This window comes from Propithecus coquereli, unplaced genomic scaffold (genome assembly GCF_000956105.1).
Source record: "Propithecus coquereli isolate 6110/MARCELLA unplaced genomic scaffold, Pcoq_1.0 Scaffold44, whole genome shotgun sequence".
Lineage (NCBI taxonomy): Eukaryota > Metazoa > Chordata > Mammalia > Primates > Indriidae > Propithecus > Propithecus coquereli.
Genome location: NW_012150174.1, coordinates 7,686,402 through 7,712,457, shown reverse-complemented (window position 1 = coordinate 7,712,457; position 26,056 = coordinate 7,686,402). Strand labels below are relative to the sequence as shown.

At 48.3% G+C, this 26,056-nt stretch overlaps 1 protein-coding gene across 2 annotated transcripts in view; it reads right to left on the bottom strand.

Moving 5' to 3' along the window:
- Positions 1-24,808, bottom strand: part of DKK3 (dickkopf WNT signaling pathway inhibitor 3) — a 41,866-nt gene extending 17,058 nt beyond the window's left edge. The window contains exons 1-4 of one of the 2 annotated variants that reach the window (XM_012654374.1): positions 24,702-24,808; positions 23,498-23,736; positions 17,589-17,726; positions 14,310-14,393 (exon numbers count right to left, since the gene is read on the bottom strand). In XM_012654374.1, the coding sequence (XP_012509828.1) occupies positions 14,310-14,393; positions 17,589-17,726; positions 23,498-23,710 (435 nt within the window). In that variant the 5' untranslated portion in view covers positions 23,711-23,736; positions 24,702-24,808. Of the gene's footprint in view, positions 1-14,309; positions 14,394-17,588; positions 17,727-23,497; positions 23,762-24,701 lie in introns of those variants that run through there. The other variant, XM_012654375.1, reaches the window with a different exon arrangement.
- Positions 24,809-26,056: the final 1,248 nt, after the last annotated feature.

The window sequence follows — 26,056 nt, the reverse complement described above, 5'->3', positions numbered from 1 at the left end:
GCTCAGGCTGCCAAGCTGCAGCCAAAGTCTGGGCCGTCTCAGAGGAAGACTGACCCTCACTGCTGTCGCAAGCAGCAGGAGTCTGTTCGGGCTCCCCAGCCAGGCTACTTACACTGGCGTCGAACAGGGGACTCCTACATCTGAGATGGACCCCAACCCCAGCATTTTCAAGATTCCCCACAATACTGGTGATCAGAATTTTTTCAAATTTCAGTTTCCTGCAAATGGTTCTTCACAGTCCTTAAGATTCAAACCACCTGAACAGAGAGGCTGGCGTGACTTGGGGAAACAGGGGTCAAGCCTCACCTACAAGAGTGGGGCTTCCACTCCAGCACGTGCAACAGACAGAGCCCTTCAACAACCTCCTGCTGCCTGCAAGGCCATGTCCATACCTGAGTGACCAATAGGCCCTGTGCAGACACTGGACACTGGCCTTTTTTTTTTTGGGGGGGGGGAACATAGTCTCACTCTGTTGCCCTGGCTAGAGTGAGTGCCGTGGCGTCAGCCTAGCTCACAGCAACCTCAAACTCCTGGGCTCAAGCGATCCTCCTGCCTCAGCCTCCTGAGTAGCTGGGACTACAGGCATGTGCCACCTTGCCCGGCTAATTTTTTCTATATATTTTTAGTTGTCCAGATCATTTCTTTCTATTTTTTTTAGTAGAGACGGGGTCTCGCTCTTGCTCAGGCTGGTCTCGAACTCCTGAGCTCAAACAATCCGCCCGCTTCAGCCTCCCAGAGTGCTAGGATTACAGGCGTGAGCCACGCCACTGGCCTTTTTAAAATAAGATGTCTTAACATTTTTTGTGCCATGGACCACTTTGGCAGCCTGATGAAGCTTGCAAACCCCTTCTCAGAATAACACATTTAGATGAATAAAGGAAAACAGCATTACAAAGGAAAATGGTTGCACTGAAATACAGTTATCAAAATATTTTGAGATATAGTATTTTATGGGTTTCTTTATCAATAGACTATATAGCAAGATTCAGTGGCAGGTCTGACAACTATCTTAATTTCTAAGTGGTGATGAATATAAATGCTATTTCAAGATATATGCAACAACAGTAATAATACAAAAATATTTGCGATTGCTATTGGCACAAAGGCACTGCTAATAACACTATAGTTGTCTACATTTAAGATGGAAGAAAGTGTTCAATTTAATTTAAAAGTAAGTGAAAATAAAGATGCATGTCTCTTCTCATGAGTTCTAGCCAGATTAGGAAGATAATCCTGATGTACACCCAAGATTAAGAACCACTGCCCTTAGTGCCTCCAATCCATCAGCCTCTTTTAAAAATACGGCTCAAAGAATTCCCTTAATTGCCTTTAAAAAAAGAATAGGAAAGGATGAAGAAAATTTAAAGCAACACAAAACAAAAGCAAGGTTGTTTTCCCATGGGCAGAAAAAGTCACTTCCCCAGCACGCTGGCAGGGGGTGGGGGCCAGGGGTACCTGGCATTGCCCCTGGGCCTCTACCGTGCCTCCAGCTTCCCATCTCCTCCTTCCCACCTCTTCCCTGCCCTGAGACATTATTTTTTCTCTCCCCACAATGTTCTTCCACAGTGAGGACAAAAGAGAGTCTTCTGGAATTTTTTAAACCTTTCAAGTGAATCATTTCAGCTAATGAGCCTGGAAAAAGCCTTAATATGTTTCAGTCATGAAAAAAACATATGCTTTGACCTCATTTTGCTCATAAGTGGCCACATCAGATTTTGCTTCACCATCGTGGGATGGCAGGGAACACGGGGAGCTTCAGCTTCAAGGGGGAGGCCGTGTGCAGATGGCCTGGGGAAGGTGGTCTGCGCACACCCAGCATTCCTGCCCCAGACACCCTGGGAGCCACCCATCCTCATAGCGGCCCCAGTGTGGCTGGTGGGTTCCTGTGTGCTGGCACCGAGGAACACAGCCACGTCTCGGGGGCTGCCCTGGCTCTCCCAGCGAGACCCAGCCCGAGGGCTCTGCAAGGACCCACTGCCCCCACGGTGAGCTCCCCAAGTCTGCTTCCCGTTGTTCCCGGGCAAGCCTGGGTAAGTCATTTAACTGCACTGGGCCACAGTTTCCTTATCTGTAAAATGGGAATGATAAAACCTGACCAGTTATGTGGCTAAAAAGAATGAAGGATGATAACCATACCCACATATCACGGCATGTGCCAGCCATTTGGTCTTTTTGTAAGGTAGCGCTGTGCACTAAGAGTCTAGGCTTTGGAGTAAGCAGACTTATTTCCAAATCCCAACTCTGCTGTTTACTAGCTGGGTGACCTTGGCAAGTCACTCTGTGCTTTAATTCCTTATCTTTTCTTTTTTAGAGATAGGGTCTAGTTCTGTCGCCCAGGCTAGAGTGCAGTGGCGTCATCACAGCTCACTACTGCCTTAAATGCCTGAGCTCAAGCAATCCTCCCACCTTTCCTCCCAGAAGGCTGGGATTACAGACGTGAGCCACTGCGCCTGGCCTCACTCTTTATCTTTAACACGGGCTGGTATCCCCTGCTATAGGTGGGTTCGGTAAGAATAAAGGAAAACAGCTTCCATGAAATGGTCACACAACACCTAGCATACAGTAGGAGCTCAAGAGTATTAGTTCTCTTTCCTTTTCTCATCCTCCAAATCCCAGCAAAGCTGGGGGAGGTGTGGGGAGGGGGCAGGAGCAGCCGTGCCCAGGGTAGGCACCGAATATGACTACTGGCCTTTGACTTGGCCTTTCTGCCACAGCACACGTGCTCTCTCTGGGGAAGGAGGTCCCCACAGACATCACCAGGAAAAACAGGACCCCAGAAGCAATGGAAACAGCAAAGGCTACGGGGTGGGGAAACCTGTACATGTGGGGCTGAGCCTAAGTTCTGCTGCTTCCCAGGTTTGAGAAGATGGAGTCTGCTGGCCTCTGCCCACCTGGGGACCCCCTGGCCCGGGGAGCAGGCTTCCTCCATCTTCGAGCCAGGATGTTTTTCCATCCTAACCACTACTCCCTCTGCCTTTTGTACCTGCTTCCTCTTCTCAGAGGCCCTGAATTACGAGACTATGGAAAATTCAAGCTGTTTTCCCTGTGGCTGTATTTTCCACATCACATCATTAAAATGTGTCAGTGGCCACCCTCTTCAGACATGCGAGCATGCCACCCACTTAAAATGTTCCTCGGTGGTGGTTTAGAATGTTCCTCTTCAGTGGCAGCAAATCTGACACCAGTCAGTGGTAAGAACAAAAAAAAGTGGGTTATTAGATTCCACAGTTCCCTAACCATCCTCCCCTGACCCCAAGGGGCTCTGCCCTCCCTGGGAGGGGAAGACCCTTGTGTCCATTGCCACAAAGTTGTCCTTTTGTGATTTTGGTCTCCTATTTCAGGCTTTTGGGGTGGGGATTGTTCAATGACTCTTGGTATAAATGATACAAGTTGTAACCAAGTGGTGGAAGGTTTATGATCAAAACCACCCCAAAATTATGGCTGCAAGCTCCCATGACTTTTTCTATCAGAAATATATCTTTTTATTGAAATGGTCGAAATTTCTATCTGGGTTCATATTCCAGTTCTACCATTTAACCATCTGCCATGACTTTTGGAATTTAACTTCTCTAAACTCCAGTTCCCACATATGTAAAATAATATCTACTTCATAGTATCATAAGGATTAGAAAATAAAACATGTAAAACACCCAGTATGTAGCCCAACAAACGCTGTTCAATAATGTAGATGAATGAAGGCAAGAAAAACATAGAGAGGCTTGTTTGTCAAACAAATTAGACTCATTTACATACTTACAGCTCTTTACTGAATCTTATCCTCATGAAATTTTACTTCTGTTTATATTCCTCAATGTACACTGGGGTCCTACAGCTCTTACCTATTTAACGTGTTCATTCAATTACTGATGCCTACCTCGTGTCAAGCACAATCACAGGGATACAGAGATGACACAGGACAAAGTCCTTGCCTTCCTAGAGCTCACAATCCTTACACAATTCTTTACGAACTTCTGGTTTTTCTCCCCAAGCCTGAGGAAACCCTTGTCCCATCAATTTTCACCATCTTTCTCAGCATTAGGCAGCCCATCTTCCCTATAGTTAATCCTCTGAGATGTGAGAAAAATAGGGCCACTGAGACCCTGCTTCCTGCAACAGGAACCTCCAGGTCCACAGTGTACACTGAACTGAGAATGAGGTCCCAGATCTGACTGCTGCATGATTTGGAGAAAAATTATATCCTCCCATTTGTTTTCTCATCCATAGAATGGGAGGTTTGGTGTGGAACAGAGGTGAATGGGGTTTCAAGCACAGTCCTTTCTAAGTGGTTGCCAGTGGCTGCTGGAAGTGCTGTGCTGCCTTCAGTGCTGAGACTCTGTCTGGGCTCACAAGGAAATAACTCTGTGATTGATTAGCAATGTCTGCCACAGGCAAAGCAGTGGGGGGATGGAGGTGTTAGTACCTCATATTTTCATTCCTGGTCTTGAGAACTTAACAAATCCTCTGAATCCTATTGCTTTTATAATTATATGACTTAGTGAAAAATTGCTTTACTTTATCTTTGGCACAAAGGCCTGTCTTCATACACAACAGCTTTTTCATTTGCTTGGTCTTAGCCACCATCCCCTTTCAGAAACCTTCTCAGTTATTGTGTTGAAAGCAACCTTAGAACAAAATAAATACATTTACTGATTTATCACCCCATATTCAGTAACCTACCGCTTCCTTCCTCAAGGAGTCCAGGAAATTAGGTCAGAAAGGAGAATTTATACTTATTCAGCATCTATTAAGTGCCAGATATTTTCCATACATTGCCTCCTACTTCTACAACAACCTTCTCGGACAGTCACTAAATCCTCCTTTCACAGAGCAGGAACCAGTGCCCAGAGCTGTGTGGGAAGCTGCTCAGATATTCCAACCTGCGGCAGTTTGGATTCCAGATTCTACCCCACTATGCTCCCCTAAAACATACCCAAATAACTTGATTATTCTTTCTTTTCCAGGAGGTGGATGTCAAAATGAAACTGACAGTAGGTCTACAGCGAAATGAGATATGCGCACACATTTAAATAACTCAATCTCCATCCTTCATTTTTCCTACAGTCCACAGGAGATGTGACCCAGAGTAGAGGTTTCCTGCCTAATTTGGGAGACCAGCTCAGCTTATCAGATGTGGAGTGCAACTGAATTCCCTGAAAGCGTTAAATGTGTCCTTCTGCGTCCCTCAGCCCCCTCCTGATTCAGTTCCCTTCCCCTGTCCCTGCCTCTGACTCTGGCAGAGGACCCTGCCAGGCACTGTTCCCTGGCCTACCTCCCATGATGCCCTCTCTACCACTGAGGGAATTAGAAACAACCACCACAAAACCTTCTCCTTGGAGGCCTGAGCCCCCAGGAGTCTGGCGAGAGGCCCTTTGAGCCTCTGGGGACTCTTTCAGGAGACCCTGGGGTTAGGGGTGGGTCTGATGAAGGAGGGCATGGAGCAGGTGTAGACCTGAATGGTCAAGAAAATCACATCTCTGGAACCTAGAGACGATAATCTCCAAGATGCACCATGAGCCTGCGTCCACCCAGTCCTGGGGGAAGTTTTCTGCACATCAGCTAGAGGCCAGGGGCCTGGGGTGACACACTCTGGTCAGTGGCATCAGTTATGCCTCCAAAACAGCCCTGAGGTTGGGGCTGCCACACTGCAGAGGCAACCTCTGGAACCAGCGTGGGGGAAGGCACTGCCTTATCCTAGGGCAGCAGAGACCAGCAGTTTTTAGATAGTCTTTTGGCTCAAACTGGGCCCTCGTGTGCTCTAGTGCCCACAGTCATGAAAACTGGAAGGTTAAAAAAATGTTCCACCTTCTGCACTGCTGGTGGGAATGTAAAATGGCGCAGCCGCTATGGAAAACAGTGTGGTGGTTCCTCAAAAAATTAAAAATGAAATGACCGTATGATCTAGCAATTCTACTTCTGAGTACATATCCAAAGAGTTGAGAGCAGGGCCTCAAAAAGATATTCACACACCCATGTTCATAGCAGCATTATTCACAATAGCCGGAAGGTGGAAGCAACACAAAGGTCCATTGACCGATGAATGGATAAACAAAATGTGTGTATGTGTGTGTGTATCATACATGTACATTTACATGCCTATAATGGAATATTATTCAGCCTTAAAAAGGAATGAGATTCTGACACATGCTACAACATGGATGAACCTTGAGAATGTTATACGAAGTGAAATACACCAGTCACAAAAAGACATAGGGTATGATTCCACTCACATGATTTTGACTACCCAGGGACAGACAGCAGAATAGGGGTTGCTAAGGGCTGGGGGCAGGAGGGGAATGGGGAATGTTGTTTAATGGTTGTTTAATAGTTTCAGATTTGCAAGATGAAAAGGGTTCTGGAGATGGGTTGCACAAAACAGTGTGAAGGTACTGAACACTGCTGAACTGTACACTTAAAAATTGTTAAGATGTTTTTATGTTATATATATTTTATCACAATTAAAAAAATGTTCCATTAAGAACATGGGTTTGAGAAGTTTTGGAATCAATAAGACCTAGTGTTTCATTTTATTTTTTTCTTGTAGTACTGACTTAGCCACCTACTAGTTCTGTTGTATAATTTCTCTGAACCTCAGTTACTTCATCTGTAAAATGGGGCCATACAACATGGTTGCCATGTGGCTTATGTGAAGGGATGCTAGTCAGATCCCTGGCACTGTTCCTGACTAAATAAGGGAATACTGGGGAATGTTGTGACCCTTGGTATTATTTCAAAAACAAACAAAAATGGATTCATGTGCTTTGTGAGTTTTTCAGAATGATGCCAAAGTGCAAGAAAGAACAGGGCCACATATCTGACAGCTGGCACGCAAAGACCAGTGGATGTGTCCAGGCCGGTCTGGAAGAATCCCCAGGTCCTGACAGCAGTGGATAGCCCCACACCTGCATGAGGAGCTGTGCAGGCCCAGACATACTCGGGCAACTCAGAGGCCACAGAAATCAGTTTGTTCTGCAGCTAATGCCATCAGTCTAATGAGATCTCAAGTTCAATCACTGTCACTTATCTGGCCTGTCTACTGGCACCAAGCAAAAACAGACTGCTCTATTTCTAAATATAATAAAAGCTTCCAGATTTCAAGGCCCGAAGCCAGGCTTTTTGCAGGGCACAAGGCTTTGCTGTCCAGAGGGGACTCAAGCCTCCAGTGTCAGCAGAATTAAGAAAAGCCCTGTCCCCACCAATGTCTCTACGATCCAAACCACATCTTCTTGGCTCTTTCCTCTGGGGATCGCATGGAGTCTCATTACAGTATACAGTACAGGGCACGGTAAAGCACTGCAGATGCGGGGTGTACTCCTAACTCAGCACGGATTCCCAACTCCTTGGCTGGGCTCTCAAAAGCCTTCCTGTTCTCATTCCTGCCTCTCCCCAGCTTCATCGGCTGCTCCCCAAGCAAAACTTGAGCTCTAGCATTCTACACTGTTATATTTAGTGTTCCTCTAACATGTTCTTCTTTCCACATACCTCCTTGACTTTGAACAAGAAATGCTTCTGCAAGTAATGCCCTTCTTTCCCACCACTGAGAATTCCTAGACATCATTTAAAATACAGCTCCACCACCACCTCTTCCAGGGAGTATGTCAAGAAGTGTGAAGGGCCTGAGATTCTCCTTACTCTACCTGCAAGATAACAAGTAAGCCTGCAACAACTCCATGGATGCTAGCAGAAGACATGAGACTTCTGGGTCAGAGACGAAGGACTTTATTCTGGCAGCACAGAAGTGGCATGACCTTCGTGTCTCTGTGTCAGTTCCCCTTGCTCCCCAAGTTCCACATGTGCCACAGGAGCTCAGGTGGATGCTACATGTGTAGCAGGTTTGCATCACATCTAAGTAATCCCAAGCCAAGAGAATCCAAACCTTTGATAAGGACTGCAAGCAAACCTGCCTCTGCCATGGGAGGAGTGCCATCTCTGTCTTCCAAGGCTATCATATTGGCTATACAAAATCCTTGAAAAGACAGCCTGGAACAAAGGGGCAATTAATGCCTTTGCTTAAATAAAATGAGCAGAAACGTGAGCGACCCAAGAACAAAGTCTTCCCTGGCTACCTGATCTGGCCCCTGTGTCATGCCCCGGCAATGCCCTGTGCAACCTTTGCATCAAAATACATCATATTGTAAGTATCGTTTAGTATTTTGGTCCAGTACTAGCCTGGGTGCTCTCTCATGTTAGAGTACCACTTACACTTACCTGCCAGAAATGTAGTAAGTGCTCAAAGAATGTGCAAATAAATGAATGAGTTGAATAATTAATATCAGGAATTTGGATAGCCATGGACTGGGAGTTATCAAATCATAAAAACAAATGGCTGACATGTACTGACTTCTTCTCTTGAGATCCGGGCACCGTATGGCACTTTTATTATCCTCGTTTTACATGTGGGAGAACTAAGGCTTACAGCAGTTAGAGAACTTAGAGTCACATGGCTAATAAGCAGTAGAGTTGCCATGGGACTGGACTTCCTGTGCCCAGGCTGTTAATACCCCGCTGAAGTGCTTCTCCTACGAGAAGTTATCTCAACCTTGTTCGTATTTGCAGGGGTGGTGGCAGTAGCCTGCCCGTCACCATCACGTACCCCACTCTGTGACTCACCCCATCAGCTGCCTGGCAGAGACACTCAGCACTCAGATGTTCCTGTTGGGACTTCCCACCTCCCTAATCTGCCCCACGCTGGAGCAGATGGTGTTTGGCCTTGGGAACAGCCTGGAATGCAAAGCTGACCTTTCTCCCTGACAGAGAGAGGTAGGGAGGTGATAAATTTGAGGAGGACTCTGCTTGGCTACAACGTACAATTCTCAAACAGCCATGTCCTTGACCTAATAATCAAAGAAATAGAAACAGAAAGAAGATATCTTTTTTCCTTGCCTATCAGATAATCACCCACTCTAACACCCACCGTAGGTGAGAGTTGGTGAAATGCAGCCTCAGAAACTGCTGCTAAGAACAAAATGAATACAAACTTTCTGGTGGAAAACTTGGCAGTTATCTTTCAAAATTTTAGATATGCACACTCTTTGACTTAGCAATTTAATTTCTAGGATTTACACAGTGAAAATGCTTGCAAAATTGTTCAAAAATATAGATAGCTAGATGTTTATATCAAAATTGTAAATAATCCCAAATTGTTTTAAAAATATTCAAAAAATGTAAAAATCTACAAAGAAAAACTCTCTGCAAACATAAATTCCTCCAGAGATATCTATTAATGATTTAATATACATTTTGTCAAGCTTTCAATGCATGCTTTTTACTAAAAATGAGATATTTTTATATACTTTATATGTATATTTTATATATTATATACTGCTCAGCAATTTTATTTTTACTTAACGTTTTATTGAAGACAACCTTTTATACCAACTTATATGAAACCTATATGAAACTCATTGGTTAACAACATAGTATTTTGATTTGGGATATAGAATCATTTATATTTAATAAATTCCTTCTTGGAGGATGTTTAGGTTGAGGAGAGTGCTACTTAATATACCAGGTTATAGTTCAAAAAGAAATGCCTACCCCATAAAAATCGCTCACCCATATCAACTTTTTTATTTGGGGACGATTTACCCATCTCTCAGAATGATACAGAGTTCTTCAATTTCCCCTCTAATGTTTTTTTCTACCAGTTACTGGACTGTGGAGCTGGACGTTGACACAAGCCTACGCCGTCACCCTTAGGACAAGAAGTCTGTTTCCTTCTACAGAAACCAGGCTACACCCTGCCACCCTAGGGCCCCCGCCTGGAACTTGTGAGCACCCGACCACCACTCCCCTGCTGTTCCTTACAGCCCAGGCTTCCCCTGCCTGAAACCCCAACACCCAACCAGACGCATAGGACAGGCGAGGACAGAAACAGCAGCAGGATGAGTCAACCTTGTGCCTAGAGCACAGAGCTCAGGCATAGCTCATTACTCAGAGAGCGAGGCAGCCTGCTGCAGAACGAGACAAGCCCAAGGCTAATGCCAGGGCAGAGACCTGTGGAGGACTTATGCACGTCCTCAGCCCCTAGTCTGACTTCATTCTTTCTGCAGTAAGATTGCCAGGAACCAGAGAAGCCAATTAGAACCCAGTTCTAATTACTTTTCAGTAACAATGAACCTCACACAAAGGGCTTTTATAAACCTTGCCATACTAGATACGCGCTCTATCCTGTCAAAGGGGGGTTATTAGTCCCATCTGACAGTTGAAGAAACTGAGTCACAGAGGGCAGAGTTTGTAAGGGTCAAGGCACGGTTTGAACCCTGGTCTGCTTCACACCAGTTCAGACGTCTTCCTTCTGCCTCAAGTCTGACAGAAGAGAAGAAGGGCTGCACTTCCTGGGACTAGGCCACCCCAGCCTCCCTGGACCCAGCAGGACTCCCCAGGTGGCAGATCCTCTGGGAACCTGATCAAGTCCCTCTAGAGGGCGTGCACCCTCCCCTGGTGCAATTCTGTTAAAATTACCCCCCAGTGGTGTGTCGTCATGGCACCCCCTGACATCCCATTAAGTGGATAGAATCCAACACAGAAACCAGGTGCGGGAGGAAACAAAGCCGCGTCCCCCGACCTGTCTACTCTGAGACGAACGAACGAAGGGGCTGGGGGCAGGGAAGAACTCAAGGCTGGAGGGAGAAAGAGGCCATTCGGCGCACTTTCCCTGTGCACGTTCTCATGGTCTCTCTGGGCTGTGAAGTGATGAGGCGCTTACTGCTCCATGGAAGCAAACAAACAAAAAACCTTCAAAACGGTGGCCACCATTTAACATCCCACTGTCCCCAGGCTCCAACACAAACAGCAGACAAAGTACTCTCACAAGGAAGGCACCTGGTTTCACACTTGTAGAGAATGCCAGGGTCACCGCCCTCAGTCTACGTCTCCAGTCAAAAGGGCACCGTCAGCACCGGTCAGTCTCTGGAACAAGGAAGTCACTGGGTGACTCAAACCCCTATGATCTGGAAGTTTCTGGTAGTGAAATTTGCCCATCTACTGGCCTCAGAAGTCTTAACCAGGGTCTTAGGGGTTGGTTGTACGTAACTGAACCTGTAGCTTCAGTGAGGTGTTTTCAGGTGAAAAAACAAATGGACTCGCTTTTTAATAGCATATTCTAATGTGAAACCAGAAAGACAGCAAATGCAGGCCCTGCTAAGCTGAGTAGCTGCGTGAGCTGGATTGAAACCGGAGAACATGCCCCTTCAAAATGGCGCCTTGGCTAATTGGGCCAGACTCTTCCTATGCGGGGACAGAGTTCTATAAATAAAAGCGTCCTATTAACGCACAATGGCTGGTCCATTCTCTAGCTTCCAACGCGACGCCATCGTCCTAACCCCTGCACAAAAGCAGCGCAGCGTCAGTGTGTCTGCCCACTGGCCCGTGAAGGGGGCGGGCTGGGGACGCGGCACAAAAGCCTCACCACAAAGACGTCAGCCCACATCCCCGTCAGCCGAGGCACTCAGGTGAAATAACAAGCCACAGTGTCCTCGCCCCCTTTCACATTTGAGTGTAAAAACAGACCAGGACCTCGCACACGCTGCGCACAGTTTCTAGACAGGCGTATAGTGTTACTGTTTGCAGCTCTCCGTGAGCCTCCTTGGGTTACCATACATATTAATACACATTCCAGCATCTGAAGAAGGGAAAATGTGGGGTGTTTGGTGATTGTTTTTAATTGATTTCATCTGGGAATTTTAAATCCTGAAAATTTAGCTCCTGTTGACAGTATTTTAAGGTTTGAACGGCATAAGATTCTGTCCTTTGGAATGGCAAATCTCCCTGTCCCTTCAAGAGAAAGTTTCTGCAGCGTGTGATGCATTTCAAAGCCAACTGCAAAAATCATTAAATCCCCAAATGAGGGAATGGGATGGTGGTGACAATGCGCGACTCTTTGCATTCCTCTGACGGCACTCGAGTCCTCACGGATTCCTACTCAGGAAAAGGAGCGCCATGTCTCCGTAAAGAAGACGCCAGAGCCCTAGCTCAATGTGCCAGGACGACGGGGAGCCCGGGAAGGAAGGGTAGTTGCGTGGAAGAATTCTGTGGGCACGAGAAACTACATCTTGCTTCCTGGCCCCTTGGCAAGCCACTCTGACGACAAGCGGGTCTCTGCAGTGAGCACATGCACCACCATCTCTGCCACAAGACGTTGCTTTCACAGGGGGCTTGAAAAGTCTCCAGTCTGTCCTCTAAAGCCCTGTGGGATCTGCCAACACTGGCCAGTCAAGCACCAGATGCCCCAGGTCCCCCTTCCAGCCAATCGAAATGGAATTTATTCTCATAGAGAAACCCAGCGAGCTCACATCCGAAGGGTCTGAGCAGGAGTCAAGAAAACCTTGGTGGGAGCCTCCGCCATCTGGGTTTCTTGGATCTACCGCACCCTTCAACCTCCTGCATCCTCTGGACTGTCGTACACAAGGGTTCAGGTTATGCCCTGCACAAGGGTGCCAAGGCCTGTGCTCCATCACACGACGGCCATATGAGACGGCATGGGCAGGTGTAGAGATTCTGAGCTTTCCAGCAAGTCCTTAAGCAGGGACACACATGGGCACACATGTGGACACACACAGGGACATGGAAGTTGGCAAACTCACTGGCATGCAGCAACCCGTCCCTGCCCCAAGCATGCTCTTGGCATCTTCGAGATCTTGTCTCTTACCTGCCCCCACTCTCGGGGTCTCAGTTCCCCCCAGCACAAGGCCCAAACCTGACACAGCTGCCTCCCTTGGGAGGTGTCGGGGGAGCATGGGATGCACGTGTTGCAACCGTGTGTGCACCTGGGCCTCCGGCAGGTGCAGGTGTGCTCGCAGTAGCTGCTGCCCTCCCAGGAGCAAAGCTGTGCCATCATGCAATGATGGACTAACTTTTTTTTTTTACTTGAAGACAAAGGCTTTCTTCCTAATCCATAGCCCTGTGAGTTCTGTTTCCCCTGCCCTTTCCATTCCATGGCTTCTACACAGGCCCTTTATTTCTCCTGAGGCCCCAAACTCAGACTTGGATCTGGAACACTCTAAATCTGTTCCCTCTAGGAACCAAAATCATATCCTGCGGTTGGCTGGCTGGCTTTTGTTTCGCTTCCCTCTCTCTCTTCCCACCTTTGGAAGCTGGCCTCTCTTTCTTCCTGGCCTTAGTTAACCTTCTCTGTGTTTCATAGGCTTCGTCCTTTCAAGGCTTGGAGAGATGGTAGACACTGTTCCCTCACGTGAAGATGGGGAAACCAAGATGCCCCGGCCTGTAGGTGACAAACTGAGGCTTCCAGACTCCACAGCCAGCACCCTCTCCATTTCACTGCACGGTTCCTCCCCACCACCCCCAGACCCCCTTGAGTGGTGGGTTACCACCTTCACACACAGCAACCGGATCCCAGCCTGCAGTCAGTGTCAGCCAGCTCCCAACATTGGGGTGCTGTGCCAAAAACAAGCAAAAAAAAAAAGTCCATCTACTACCAACCAAGACAACACAACCTTCCCAACTATCATCAATATAGTGGTTCTCTCCCAGGAATAAGGCCAAAAGAGGTGGGGGGAAATCCCCAATGCTCTCTGAAGGCCAGAGATGCATAAACCACCGGGGCACAGACAGGCTGGGTCCCTGCAGCCTCCACGAAGGAAGCACATTTGTCCCGCTGGTCATGTCCATGTCATAGCTGCCTCGTCCATGCCTCGACAGGCAGGCGTGTCTGAAGCAGCCATCTCTTTGAGAAGATAAAGCACAGCTGAGTCACCTCTGACCTGGGAGATAGGAGACTAGTGACTCTGACTGGGACATCCCAGACCTGAGCCCAGGTTTGCCTTCTGTGAAATCACACTCCTTTCAACTTTGGGACTCTGTCGTTCTATAAAATCCGACAGGCACTGACAGGAGCCATCAGGGTGATCGGAGCCCAGAGCCTGGAGCAGAAGGACTGCCTTTCCCTTTACGCCTCTGGGCTCCGCGGAAGGTGTGCTCACTCTCAAACTCCCTGACTGTGCAAAAGGCCATCCCAGAGGCTTTGGGGATTTCACCGTCTGATGCACCAGGTCTGTGACCAGGGTCCCAGTGAGTATACCCGGTACTTGCCTGGTCCCCCTTCAAAGCTGAGATGGGGCCACGCAAATGACAACTGAATTTAATTTCTCTGTTGTTTCTGATGCCGAGTGCATGGAGGCGTTCCATTTCGGATTACGTCACTCTGCTCACAAACGTGAGCACTGGGGACTCTCGGGACAGGTGCATGAGAGGCAGCTCCCTCTGCCCATGGTCTGCAGGCTGGGTCACCGCTGGCAGGTTAAACCAACATGTACGTTCCTTGGGGTGTGAGTGCAGGGGAGGTGACAACTTACATGGCTCCTTTTGCCTTCCTCGTCTCCCACAGATGTGATAACGGTCTCTGAAAACACGGTCTGTCCAGTCTGGTTGTTGGTTATCTACAGTGGAACGGGCACAGGGAAAGTTAAATAGAAGGAAGCCCGGGCTAATCCCACATGTTTTTTTCGTTTCATTTTTGCAAGCAGGATCACCCAGTAAAGTCATCAGAATGCCCACCCCGCTTCTTCCTGCGTTCCACTAGCAGCTGGGGACGGAAAGCTCCCCTCGTGCAGAGATAAGAGGTATTAGCAGAGCTGCACCACAGGGTTGCTAGGAGCGGGAAATGAGGTGATCCGTGGAAAGCACTCAGCACAGTGCCTGACACCCAGCAAACGCTCAGCAACATCTGCTATTTTTATCACTCTTGGGGCTCATCCCTTAAAACTCAATGTCAATTTGCTTTCTGACAAATTGCAAGTCTGGGCGTCCAGACGCACATCTTTCATGAGAAGCAAGCAGGTTTTAGCTACAGCAGTGCTACTCCTGATTCTGGTGAAGTTTCATTGCAGGAATAAAGTGCTTAAGTCCAGTGGGAGACTTGTCCCCATATTCCTCCCTCTGGTGTCTGCCTCCAGTTCTGCTCCTGCTGCCCTGTCCCTGCCATGGCTTCTACTCAGGCCCTTTATTTCTCATGAGATCCCAACACAATCTTAGATCTGGAACACTCTAAATCTGTTCCCTCCAGGAACCAAGATCATATCTCACCAGGCACCTCAAAGCTAAGCGTGACGTGGAACCCAGGCCATTCCTGCCCCGTGAAGGGCCGTGTCTAACATGTGCCCTGGTGGTGAAGGAGAGAAAAGACGCCGGCCCAGGAGCTAGGAGGTGTCGTCCTTTGAGCTCTGGCTCAGTTACCAACAACCACCTAGTATGTCATCCGGAACGAGTCGTTTCTCTTCTCTGATTCACAATTTTCTCTTTTCTACATCTTCTTTAAAGTCCCGGCCAGCTCTAACATCACAGGCGTCTGCAGCCAGGACAAAGTGGAAACTCTTGTTCTGATTTGCAGTAGGGGATGCAATTCCAGCTCTGAGGAGGTCAAGACCACGTCCTTATACCATGCTTTTGAATTTTTACCTAAATAATTCCTCTCCCCAGAAAAGAGACGATGTCTTCCTTTATGCTATCTTTTTACAGAATTAACCAATGTCATATTTTTTAAAATTCTACAGGCCTATATACGCATGGGTTGTGAGACTTCTCAGAGTCTTTATTATACCAATATGCATTTTTTTTTAAATTTCTAGGGGGAGAATATATACAATGTTTTCCAAATATGTTTCACGACTACCGACCCCTCTTCCCTGAAGCATGGCACAGGACTGTTACACCACGGAACCCACTTGAGAGCTACTGTATTGTAACAGCACAACTTTATTATAATGACAACAACAATAACAAAAACACTTGCTTTTGCATAGTGCTTTATAATTGACAATGGGATTTCCTGTACTTTAGGTCATTTGACCCTCACGGTGCTGCAGAGTAGATGTTGGCGTCCCTATTTCCTAAATGCAGTTAGTGAGAGTCAGTAAATTTAAATAATTTTTCAAAAATCACACTAGTTCCTGGTAGGACTCACACTCAGGTATTCGGACATCTACAAGGAGCAACTTTAAGAAGGAACCAAACCTGTTGCCTAATTATTGTCAGAAAGGATGACTTAATATTGGTTTTGACAAGAACAAAATAATCACTTTTGGAAACATTCTGCAGTCTTTGGGGTGAGTAATGCTAAAGGATTATGCTCAGCAGGTGAACTCATTCATCTACCTGGAGGGATGCACTCTAGCTGAGCCGTCACTGTACAGTGGGAGAAGTACCCCACAAGGCTATGGCACATAAAAACTGACCCCATTACGCTCTGGGCACAGAAACACCATTGTTTCAACCAAGTAATTACCTGGGCATTTGAACAAATACAAGGCTCTTTCATGAGAGCCATCGTGGCCTTGCATACAGGAGCTGAGATGAAACTGGAGGTGAAGCTCCTTGATATTCACAACAGCACATCGGCTCTACAGCCTCTAACCACGACCCTGAATCTCTGCGTGGCAGACACAAAGAGAACACAGGCTCACATAGCTTGCTGCCAAATTGCATCGGGGACATCTCACACCAGGGCAGGCTAATGCTATGTTGCTTTATATTTACAACGTTTTTTTCATCGGGTAAGACTGAGAATGAACCTGCTTGTTCCTCATGGAGGATGTTAGACCAAGAGACACATGGGCATGTCGTAGGGTGGGAAATGCTACAGAATTTTGAACAGATAATCAGCAAACAAATAAATGTTTAATCTTGTGGCACAGAGGGTTTTCCCTCTGAAAATGGAGTATTTCATATTTACATTCCTCCTGAGAAAACATGAGGATCGATTCACCACAACAGGGTCTCTATTTCAACTCTCACTGAGACATACATAAAATCCTATGAGATAAATTCCTCAAATTCTATACTAGGAAAGTATCTCTCTGGACATCATTTTTTTTTCTTTTTTTTTTTTATTTCAGCATATTATGGGGGTACAGATGTTTAGGTTACGTATGTTGCCCTTGTCTCCCCCCTCCCCCCCAAGTCCGAGTTTCAAGCGTGTCCATCCCTTGGATGGTGCGCATTGCACTCTTTGTGTATGCACATACCCGTCCCCTGCTCCCCCTCCCCCCTGCCTGACATCCAATAGATGTTATTCTTATATGTACACTTATGTGTTGATCAGTTAATACCAATTTGATGGTGAGTACATGTGGTGCTTGTCTTTCCATTCTTGGGATACCACACTTAGTAGAATGCGTTCCAGCTCTATCCAGGAGTATACAAGAGGTGCTATATCACCATTGTTTCTTAAAGCTGAATAGTACTCCATGGTATACATATACCACATTTTATTAATCCACTCATGTACTGATGGACACTTGAGTGGTTTCCACATCTTTGCAATTGTGAATTGTGCTGTCTAGACATCATTTGCTTCCTTTTTTCAAATGATAAAAATCCTTGAACATTCCTTTGCAATTGGACTGGCAGAAAGCCTTGGGTTAAATTTATTGCTTAAATGCAAAAGCGATCTAGGTTCCTGATGCATATCTCTCCACTTTTAAACAGTACCCTCACTCCCTATGGTTTTTAATTTGTATTTTACCATTCTCATTTGCATTTTTGGCTTGTGTATCAAATATGCAAATAAGACCTTAGTTCTCTGATAGGACTGGGCGCTACAGAAAGAAAGAAGTGTTGCCTATGACTGCCCTTACCTTGTGAATTTCTCGGTGCATATGGATGGTATTGTTTCCAATCTTGGTGTCTGTGTTGGTTTCATTGTGATAGCTGGGAGGTAAGCTTGCCAGGTTCACTTCTGATGACGTTTTAGCAGCAGCTTCCTCTGCCTCCATCTATTAGATCAATGAATTTAACGAGCAAAATTATTTTCTCTTGTTACAAATGAGAGTCCATTAGGAAAACAAAACCCCATCTCTCTTTTCCTCTTCTGCAATTACAGAGAGTGGGGATAATGATAGCTACCATTAATTGAGTAATCACTAGGACAAGACATTATACTAAATGTTTTACATAATATTATAGCCCTGAAATTTCACAACCTCCTTAAGAGATGGGTGTTAATGTCCTCATTTTACAAATAGGGAAACTGAGGCTCAGGAAGACTAGATAAATTCCCAAGGCTCCCAGTGAAGGGCGGAGTTGGGATTTGGACATGTTTGCACTAAACAGTCTTGGCCCCTGTGTAAATGCTGTTGGTGTCTTCCCCGCTCCTGGTGGCCTAATCCAGAGGTCACCTGCATCCAATTCCCATACATGCCAGCAACTGACTCTGTCTCTCTCTGAGGGCATTCTCTGGCCACAGAAGCGTGCTCAGTCTGCACAGGCCCCCAGTGCTAGGGAGGGACAGGCTAAGCAGGTAAACACCCCAGCTTCGCCTCCCCTTGCAAAATAATTCTAAAACAGGTAGAATCTATGCAGTCTTTCTCCGAGGCCCCCAGGAGGACTAAGCCCTAGATGCCCACAGCAATAAGCTGCCCATGAACATACCCTTTCTTTTCTTTCTTCCTTTTCATCTCATGTTCCCACTTTCTGCTAGTGTTTTCTGGGATCACCTCCTTTTGTTGCAGTGTCTTGTGGTGGTGGTGGCAGGGGGACACAAACTAGGACAGTTCCTTTTTCCCTGCAGTTCCCTACCTGCAGGGAATAAGGTGTCTTGTTCCCTACCCCACCTCTTGGGTACCCTTGTAGGATACCCTTGCAGAGGGACTCTTGTAGAGGGTCAGCTGACTAGTTCCAGGGGTCCACACCCCTCTGACTCTCCTTGAACGCATGTCCTTCTCCAGTGTCAGGTTTCTGAGGTCACTGTCCCAAAATCCTCTAGTCTCATGAGCCTCCATGTCCTTTATACCAGATATACCAGTCAATTCATGTGGGCACCCAACTTGCCCTTCCAAATTTACCACCCTTCCCTAGCCCTGATGAGTGGGCAGTTGACAATGTGACCAGCTCACAGCTGATTGGACCCAAAGGGAGGCCACATCATTCCAATCAGATGAGCCAATCAGATACTCTCTCTCTAGGAATCTAAAATAAGAGACACAAAGTGAAGTTCTAGCTGATAGTTGGCAATTTTCCAACCCTGCTATCTTTGGGCTATTTTTATTCTTTAAAACTAATCCTCAAAAAGTATGTCCCTATTTTTAAAAAATCACCATCCTCTATCCCCTTAAGTACTAGATGAGTCTCCTCTTTCTCCACCTCCCCCAGTCAGACTCGCCAAGCTGGGGTGGATACAAGGAAAGAATCCCCGCTTCTCAGTGCAGCACAAGGGCACTAAACTAGGAGCATCCGGAAAGGCAGGTAGGCACAGAGGCTCAGCTAATCAAACAAGGACTTGGTCAGCGATGCCGCGTCCACAGTGCTGTGCTTATTCTGAGAGGATTGCTGAGATGTTTGAAACTTGATTACTGGCTTCATAATTATAATAACAACCCCCATGTTTGGGGCATTTGCTATGTCTGAGCCATTGCACCAGAGGCCTTGAAAATTCACGGCAATATTATGAGGACGGTGTTATTACAGAGTCATGCCCAAAACTTAAAAAAATATACACACTTGGATCCTTTCCTAGACCTGCTGAATTGGAATTTCTGGAGATGGGCCCTCCAGATATCAATGAGCTTCTGAGATCATTCTGAGGATTTCCCTCCCCTCCAGCTGCCCCCAGTTAAGAATCTCTGCTCCAGGCAATAGGGAGATGCAGCAAGTTCTAGAAGACTAGCTGGAAAATAATATAGAAAGTAGGAAAGGAAGAGGTGAAGTCAGGGAACTAGATAGAAGTAGGTCTAGAAGGCAGCTGTGTCTGAAGAGGGGCTCTCTAGGTGGCAAATAAGTCTAGAAGGACCAAGCCACTGTGAGGTGGTCACCGGATTAGACAGGTAGTTGCCTCCAGCACCATCAGAAGGTAACACAGTAGAAAATACCAGGATGGAGTCAGATGAGGTGGGTTCAAGTCCTGCTCTACCACATGTGACCTTGGGCAAGACACTAAATGCCTCTAAGCCTCAGCTTGCTCATCTGTAAAATGGGGATGATCCTACTTTGTTGAGTGGATGCAAGAATTAAGAACCATGAAATCCAAGCGCTTGGCATACTACCTGCCACAGGCAAAGATGTAACACCCAGCTGCTTTCATAATATTGTCCCTTAAGAAGGCAGTTTTAGGAGAAGCCGGTTTGCCAGAGTCCCGGAGGGAATGGGTAGAAGTCGGAAGAGCAGGCAGTAGATACCATGCATTTGAAGAGTTTGCCAACGAAATGGAGATGAAATGGAGCTAAGATAGGAGAAAGAATCGGCAAGAAAAGAACTTTATTTTTTTTTAAAGCGAGAGCCCGTGTCCCAGCTCCCACTTGGGTTAGTGTCAAGAAAGATACATCTGACAGGAGACAACTGAAGATGCTGGAGAGGACCCACCAAGAAGGAGAAGGGAATGTTCATGTTTTTAAAATTTCCATCGGGATCTGAATCCTACAGTTTGGCTTTGAAATCATTGACAAGTTATCAAATATAAAGTTCGCTCTGGGTTTTATAAGACCTTCCCCCCTCAGCCAGTGGTTATTTCAACAGAATGAGCTAACAGTTCTTTAACGGCACCATGAACTGAAAGTACAGTTTACAGTGGAAATTTCAACCACAACTATTACTGCCACTAGTAAGAGAAACTTAAGCCTGAAGCAAAAGGAGCTGTTTTTCATAGAGGAGGAATGTGAATGCTATTAAAAATAGCATTTATAGTTGGTTGAATCTGTGTGTCTGTTAAAGGGGCATAGTAGGAAAAATTGGAGCGATAAATGCAGGCTTGGTAGTGGGGTTCTTGCTAGGAACAGGTGAGGCAATAAGAACAGTCTAAAATATGCCAGTTACAGACCTGGCAATGAGGGCAGGAGACACAGTGGTTTTATCCTCAAAATACATTTATTATTAGAGTAACATATGCAATAATAAAACAGGAAAATTGGAATATGTCAGACAGAAGCCATTTGAAGATTTGCTGCTCCCAATAATGATTCTACAAGAAGACTGCTCTGTCTTTCCCATTAAGAAACATCAACAGCTTGAGTCAGCTGGAGTATTTAAAATGCCAGGAAGTTACTTGAAAGCAGATTCATGATACAACTATGTAAACAATTAACACATCTGGCCCAGGTCCTTTTTGGTTTTTCCCTTGGACAATAACTAAACAACAACTATCCTGTGCTTATGAGATTTAAGGGGCTTTCTGGCAGTCTCTTAAAAAAATTAATACTAATAGCCACATTCTACTTTTTGAAGATATTTTAAAACATAGTTTTAATATTTTAGGCTTAATTTTTAACGTTTTAAAACATAGGTTCTATTGAGAATCTATCAGATACTGATGGTGTTTCCTTATTCTTTCTACTACTACTAACATTATGATAATGACAACTATTACTTATTGAGGACCAACAATCTCGTAATCCTTACAACAACCTCATGAGGAGGCTACTTGTAGTACACCTAGTTTCCTTAACTCCAGTTTAAAACATCAGATAACTTGCTTCATTCACATCCTCCCATTTACTTCCCCCTTTACCTTAAGGGGTGGACATTTTCTCCATTTCAGACTCTGATCCTACTGCTAGTAAGTGGCAGAGATGGGACTCGATGAATGAAGATTGATCCATTCTCCTGCCATGAAGATGTTCAACCTCTCTCATCCTGTACCCACTGCCAACGGGGAAATAACCACTCTTTGGGAAATGACCACTGACTGGGGTAGATGTGACAGCCAATGTCTCCCCTGGTGGCAAACTTCAGCCTGCCTAACTATACAACTCAGGCAGAGCTACGTCTGGAGGGAGGAAGGCTGGGATCCTGGCAAAACCTAACATGGATAACTCCCATGGAGAAGGCACTGTCACTAAGGTCCCGCTGGCCCCAAACTGCCCTGTTCAATGAAGAGACTGAAGAGGCTATTGCTGCTCCCTCTGCTCCCTTATAGGAACTAACATCAGAGGACCCTGCTGCCAACTTTTTGAGCAGTGGTGGGCACTTTCCCACTGAATAAAGACATGGAGGTGACCTCGTCAGTCTTACAGGGAATCCGTGTGCAGAAAGGAAAGTCCTAGAACCCAGATAAGGAAAGCAAATGGCCTGCCCGAGAACCACAGAATCACAAGACTAACTTAATTTGAAGCTGCAGGGTTAAGAGACATTGGGGCCTATCTGACTCCCTTCACCTTTTAATTGTTCCATGCCATGACTACTTTGCAATCACAGGACACAGAAAGGTCCTGGGTCTTGGAATCGGGCCCTATCCAGTGGATATTCAGGTACAGCTGCCCCGGTTGCTGCCTCCCAATCCAGTGTCCCCTTCAGTGCACACTCCACCAGGTTGCCTGTTGTGGGGTAGCAGGGGAAATATCCCCAAACTACACAGGGCTCAGGGGAGAAAGCAACTTCTCCCCATAGACAAGAGCCAGCATTTAAGGCGTTGCTCACGGGGGCTACCAGATTGGAGACAGCATGAACGTGGAGAAACCTGACCTACCAGCCTGGACATCTGGGCTCTTACTGACTCCTTCGTGGGGATGGCTGGCTCCTCTCCAAAGACAGACTACAGCAACCATGCCTACCCACCCCAGGCCCCAGGGACAGCTCCCCACATCTGGATGGAGAGGGCTGGGCCAGCTGCACCTTCTGCCCAGGGAGCCCTCACCACACCTGGGTGCCCACTGTAGAAGACCGAACAGGATGCCATCCGCAGTGTTTGGTCCTGGGAGGGGATGGAAGGAAGAAGCCAGGCCAAGCTTTGCCAATGTATCTGCTATCTGATAATAAATATCTGCTAAATATGCACACCTATTATGTGCCAGGTGCCCACACTTATATCAATGGCATTTAATTCTCATAGGAGACTAAGGTTCGGGATGTTAAATCATTTGCCTGATGTCACCCTTCTAGTGAGTGGCAGAGGAGGACCTGAGCCACTCACTAGAAGGGTGACTGACACTGGGCAAATCTGACTGCAAATCACTCCCGGGTGGAGGTGGGGTTGCCTCCCTCTCACATTCTCACCTACACTCCCACAGTGCTGGGGTTTGAGATTTTGATCTCAATCTTCCTTCTCTGTCCCCACATGGCATTAGGAGAAGCAAGACAGCCCAGACAGATTGCCAGCAAAGCTCAGGGCTCTTTGACTCTTTATCCCCACATGTTATCCTAATTGTATCTTGGGAAGATGGCACAAGCTCAAGGCGCAAAAGACAAGCTAGAACTTGGAGATATCTGGAGCTTCCTCAGGCTCTCTCCAAAACCACAGCGCTGGAATCTCAAGGGCCTTGCAAAACATCTGCTTATAACAGGGGAAGGCCGACTGCATGTTTGAAGACATTTGCAGGGTGGTGGTAGGCAGGTGGTGACCCCAGCTACCCAGGGAGTGTCCAGCCGGAGACTCCCGGTGCACAGGCTGCGATCCAGTCCTTTGGACAGGGAGGCAAAACGAGCAGGGAGTTGGGACAACCCTGCACTGTCTCCAGGTCACACCGTGTCTGCTGCTGGCCTGAGGTCCGCCTGCCTCCCCAGCCCCTGCTCCCCCTAGCCTTGCGCTTCCCGGAGCCTGGCACCCTCAGGGCGCACCCACCTCCTCCACCGCGCTGCGCAGTTTGTGCTGCGTGTCCTCCATCAGTTCCTCAACCTCGCGGAACATCTCGTTGAGGGTGGCCTCCTCCTGCGGGTAGCTGAGAGCCGGGCCGGGCTCGACGGGAGTCGAGGTCGCCGTCAGAGCGGGCGCGGGGGCCGTGGGCAACGCCGCCGCCAGCAGCAGGCACAGTAGGGTGCCCCGGAGCCGCCGCATCTCCGCTCTGTGCCCGCAGCCGCCGCCTGTGTGTCCCGGAACACAGTCAGAGGCGCGCGGACCACCCCCCTCGCCAGCCCCGCCCGCCGCCCGCTCCAGGCGCCCCTTTCTCCCTCCCCTGCCCCCAGATGGGACGAAACCCAGTCCCCTCAGGACTCGGATCCCCTCCCCGGAACAGAGGCGCCCCCCCACGCTCCAGCCCCGCGCCCCCGCGCCCCGATCGCCTCCGTACCCGCCACCCCCATCCTCGAGCACAGGCTGAGCTCCGCTCCTCGCCCTCAATGCTGTTGCTCTCAGGAGCAACGGAACCCGGGTCCCCCACGCTAATACCCCCGCGGCCCCCCTCACCCCAGCTGCGTCTCGGGGTCCAGCCCTGGCCCCTCCGCGAGCAGGTCAGAGTGCCCACCTCACTCCCACCCCAAAGCCTTTCTAGCCCGCATCTGGGGTGGGCAGAGCACAGGTCAGCCCCCTCCGCTCCGGGTCGGATCCGAGTCAGCGCCCCGCCCTGCACCCATCCGGGGTGAGGCTGAGCTGAGCCGTCGTCCCGCCGCCCGCGACCCGCCGCGCCCCTCACTCACCTGGAGCCGACCGCGCTGCGCTGCGCTGCGGGCTGGATGTGTCTGCGCTCACCCGGAGGCCGTGCGGGGCTGCGGGAGCAGGAGCGGGGCGGTGGGCGGGCCGCAGGGCGGGCGCGCGGCGGGATGCGGCAGCGCTGGTACCCGGGCGAGCGAGCGAGCGAGCTCGCAGCCCGCGCCCCGCCTGCCCGCCAGGCTCCCGCCCCGCCGAGGGGCCTCCGCCGGCCATTGGCCAGCCCGGCGCCCGCGACCTCACGCCCCACGCCGGCCTCTCCTGCCTCCGCGACCCGCTCTGCGGACGGCCATCTCCCTCCCTGCATCCCGCCGCCCCGCCGCATCCCAGACACTGCCATCTCTGGCCTCCAGTCCCGCAACAGCCCACCGAGGCGGGGGCGAGGTGCCTTCCTGAGTCCCACCTTGCCCTGTCCAAGCCAGCCTCGTGCAATCCTGCAGGAGAAAACCCCAGCCCTCAGCCTGGCGTTCAAACCGTCACAGGTTGGCCTCCGTCTGTCTGTCGTGATTGTCTGCCCCAGCTGGGTTAACCCACTAGCAGCTCCCGGAATGGGGCTCGAGAATGCCAGCAAGCTCCTTCAGGTTGGCAAGCACAGTGGTTAGGACCAGACACCTACAGCCAGCTCTGCCCCTTCCTGCCTCTGCACCCCGGCCAAGTTCCAGAGTGTCTGTGTTGTTAGCCCTGATGTAAAACGGAGGCGACAGCGGTGTGCTACCTCGCCCTTAGCATAATGCATGCAGAACAGTGTGGGCGCACGGCAATGGGATGTAAGTGACAGCTTTCATAATGAAAGCAGAACTTCGCCTTACAGCAGTCTCTCCAGTGCCTAGGACAGGGGCACTCAGATATTATTTTAAATAAACAGGTTGTTTTCTCAGACCTTCTCCTATTTTCTCATATTCCTCTTTCTGTTTGGCTATTCCTCCCTGGTCCCCTGAGCCTGACTAGCTCCTCTGCATTTCTCAGGATTCAGAGCCTCTCCTGGCCTTCCCTCCTCTCCTCCCCATCACCCCTCTAGTTCCCTGTGCTGCCCCATCACAGCCCTGACCATGGTGTCTCTTTGCTGGCCCATTTCCTCCCAGGGACCAGGAGCTCCTAGGAGGCAGGGACTGATTTGCTCACCTTTGTGTCACCAGGGCCTCAATCATACACACTCAGTCCCTGAGACAGGGATGGGCTGATCATTTTATCAATAGCTATTGATATATCAATACATCAACATCATTACTGAGCACTCCACTGTGTGCCAGGCACAGGTATTAATTCATTGAACTCTCAGCAGCTCTATGCGGTTGGCACTGCTACTTTATTCCAATTTTATAGATTAGGACTTTCCAAAGGTCACACAGCTAGTAAGTGATTGAACTGGGATTTGAACACAGGGGTCTGGCTCCAGAGGCTTCACCCTTACCTGCCGCACTCTTCTGCTATAACCCTGGCTGGGAGGTGCCTGAGTCAACCTGGGAATATGAGATGAGCAATTTCCATAGGTGACAACTCAGAAAACCTGTGTCTAGGGACCATGGTCACTTTTTCGTGTTCATAGACCTGAGTCCACAGCAGAGTGTCAATGTGGAGGAAGCATATTTGGGGCCTTCTGGCATCAGGCACTGTGCTCACCACAACTGCATGAGAGAGGGATCATTGCCCCATTTTATACAGGCGGGCATGGAGACTTGGGGAAGTGGGTGACCAGGCCAAACGGCAGGTAGGCGGCAGGGCTGGACGTAGACCCTGAGTGTAGCTGACTCCAGAGTC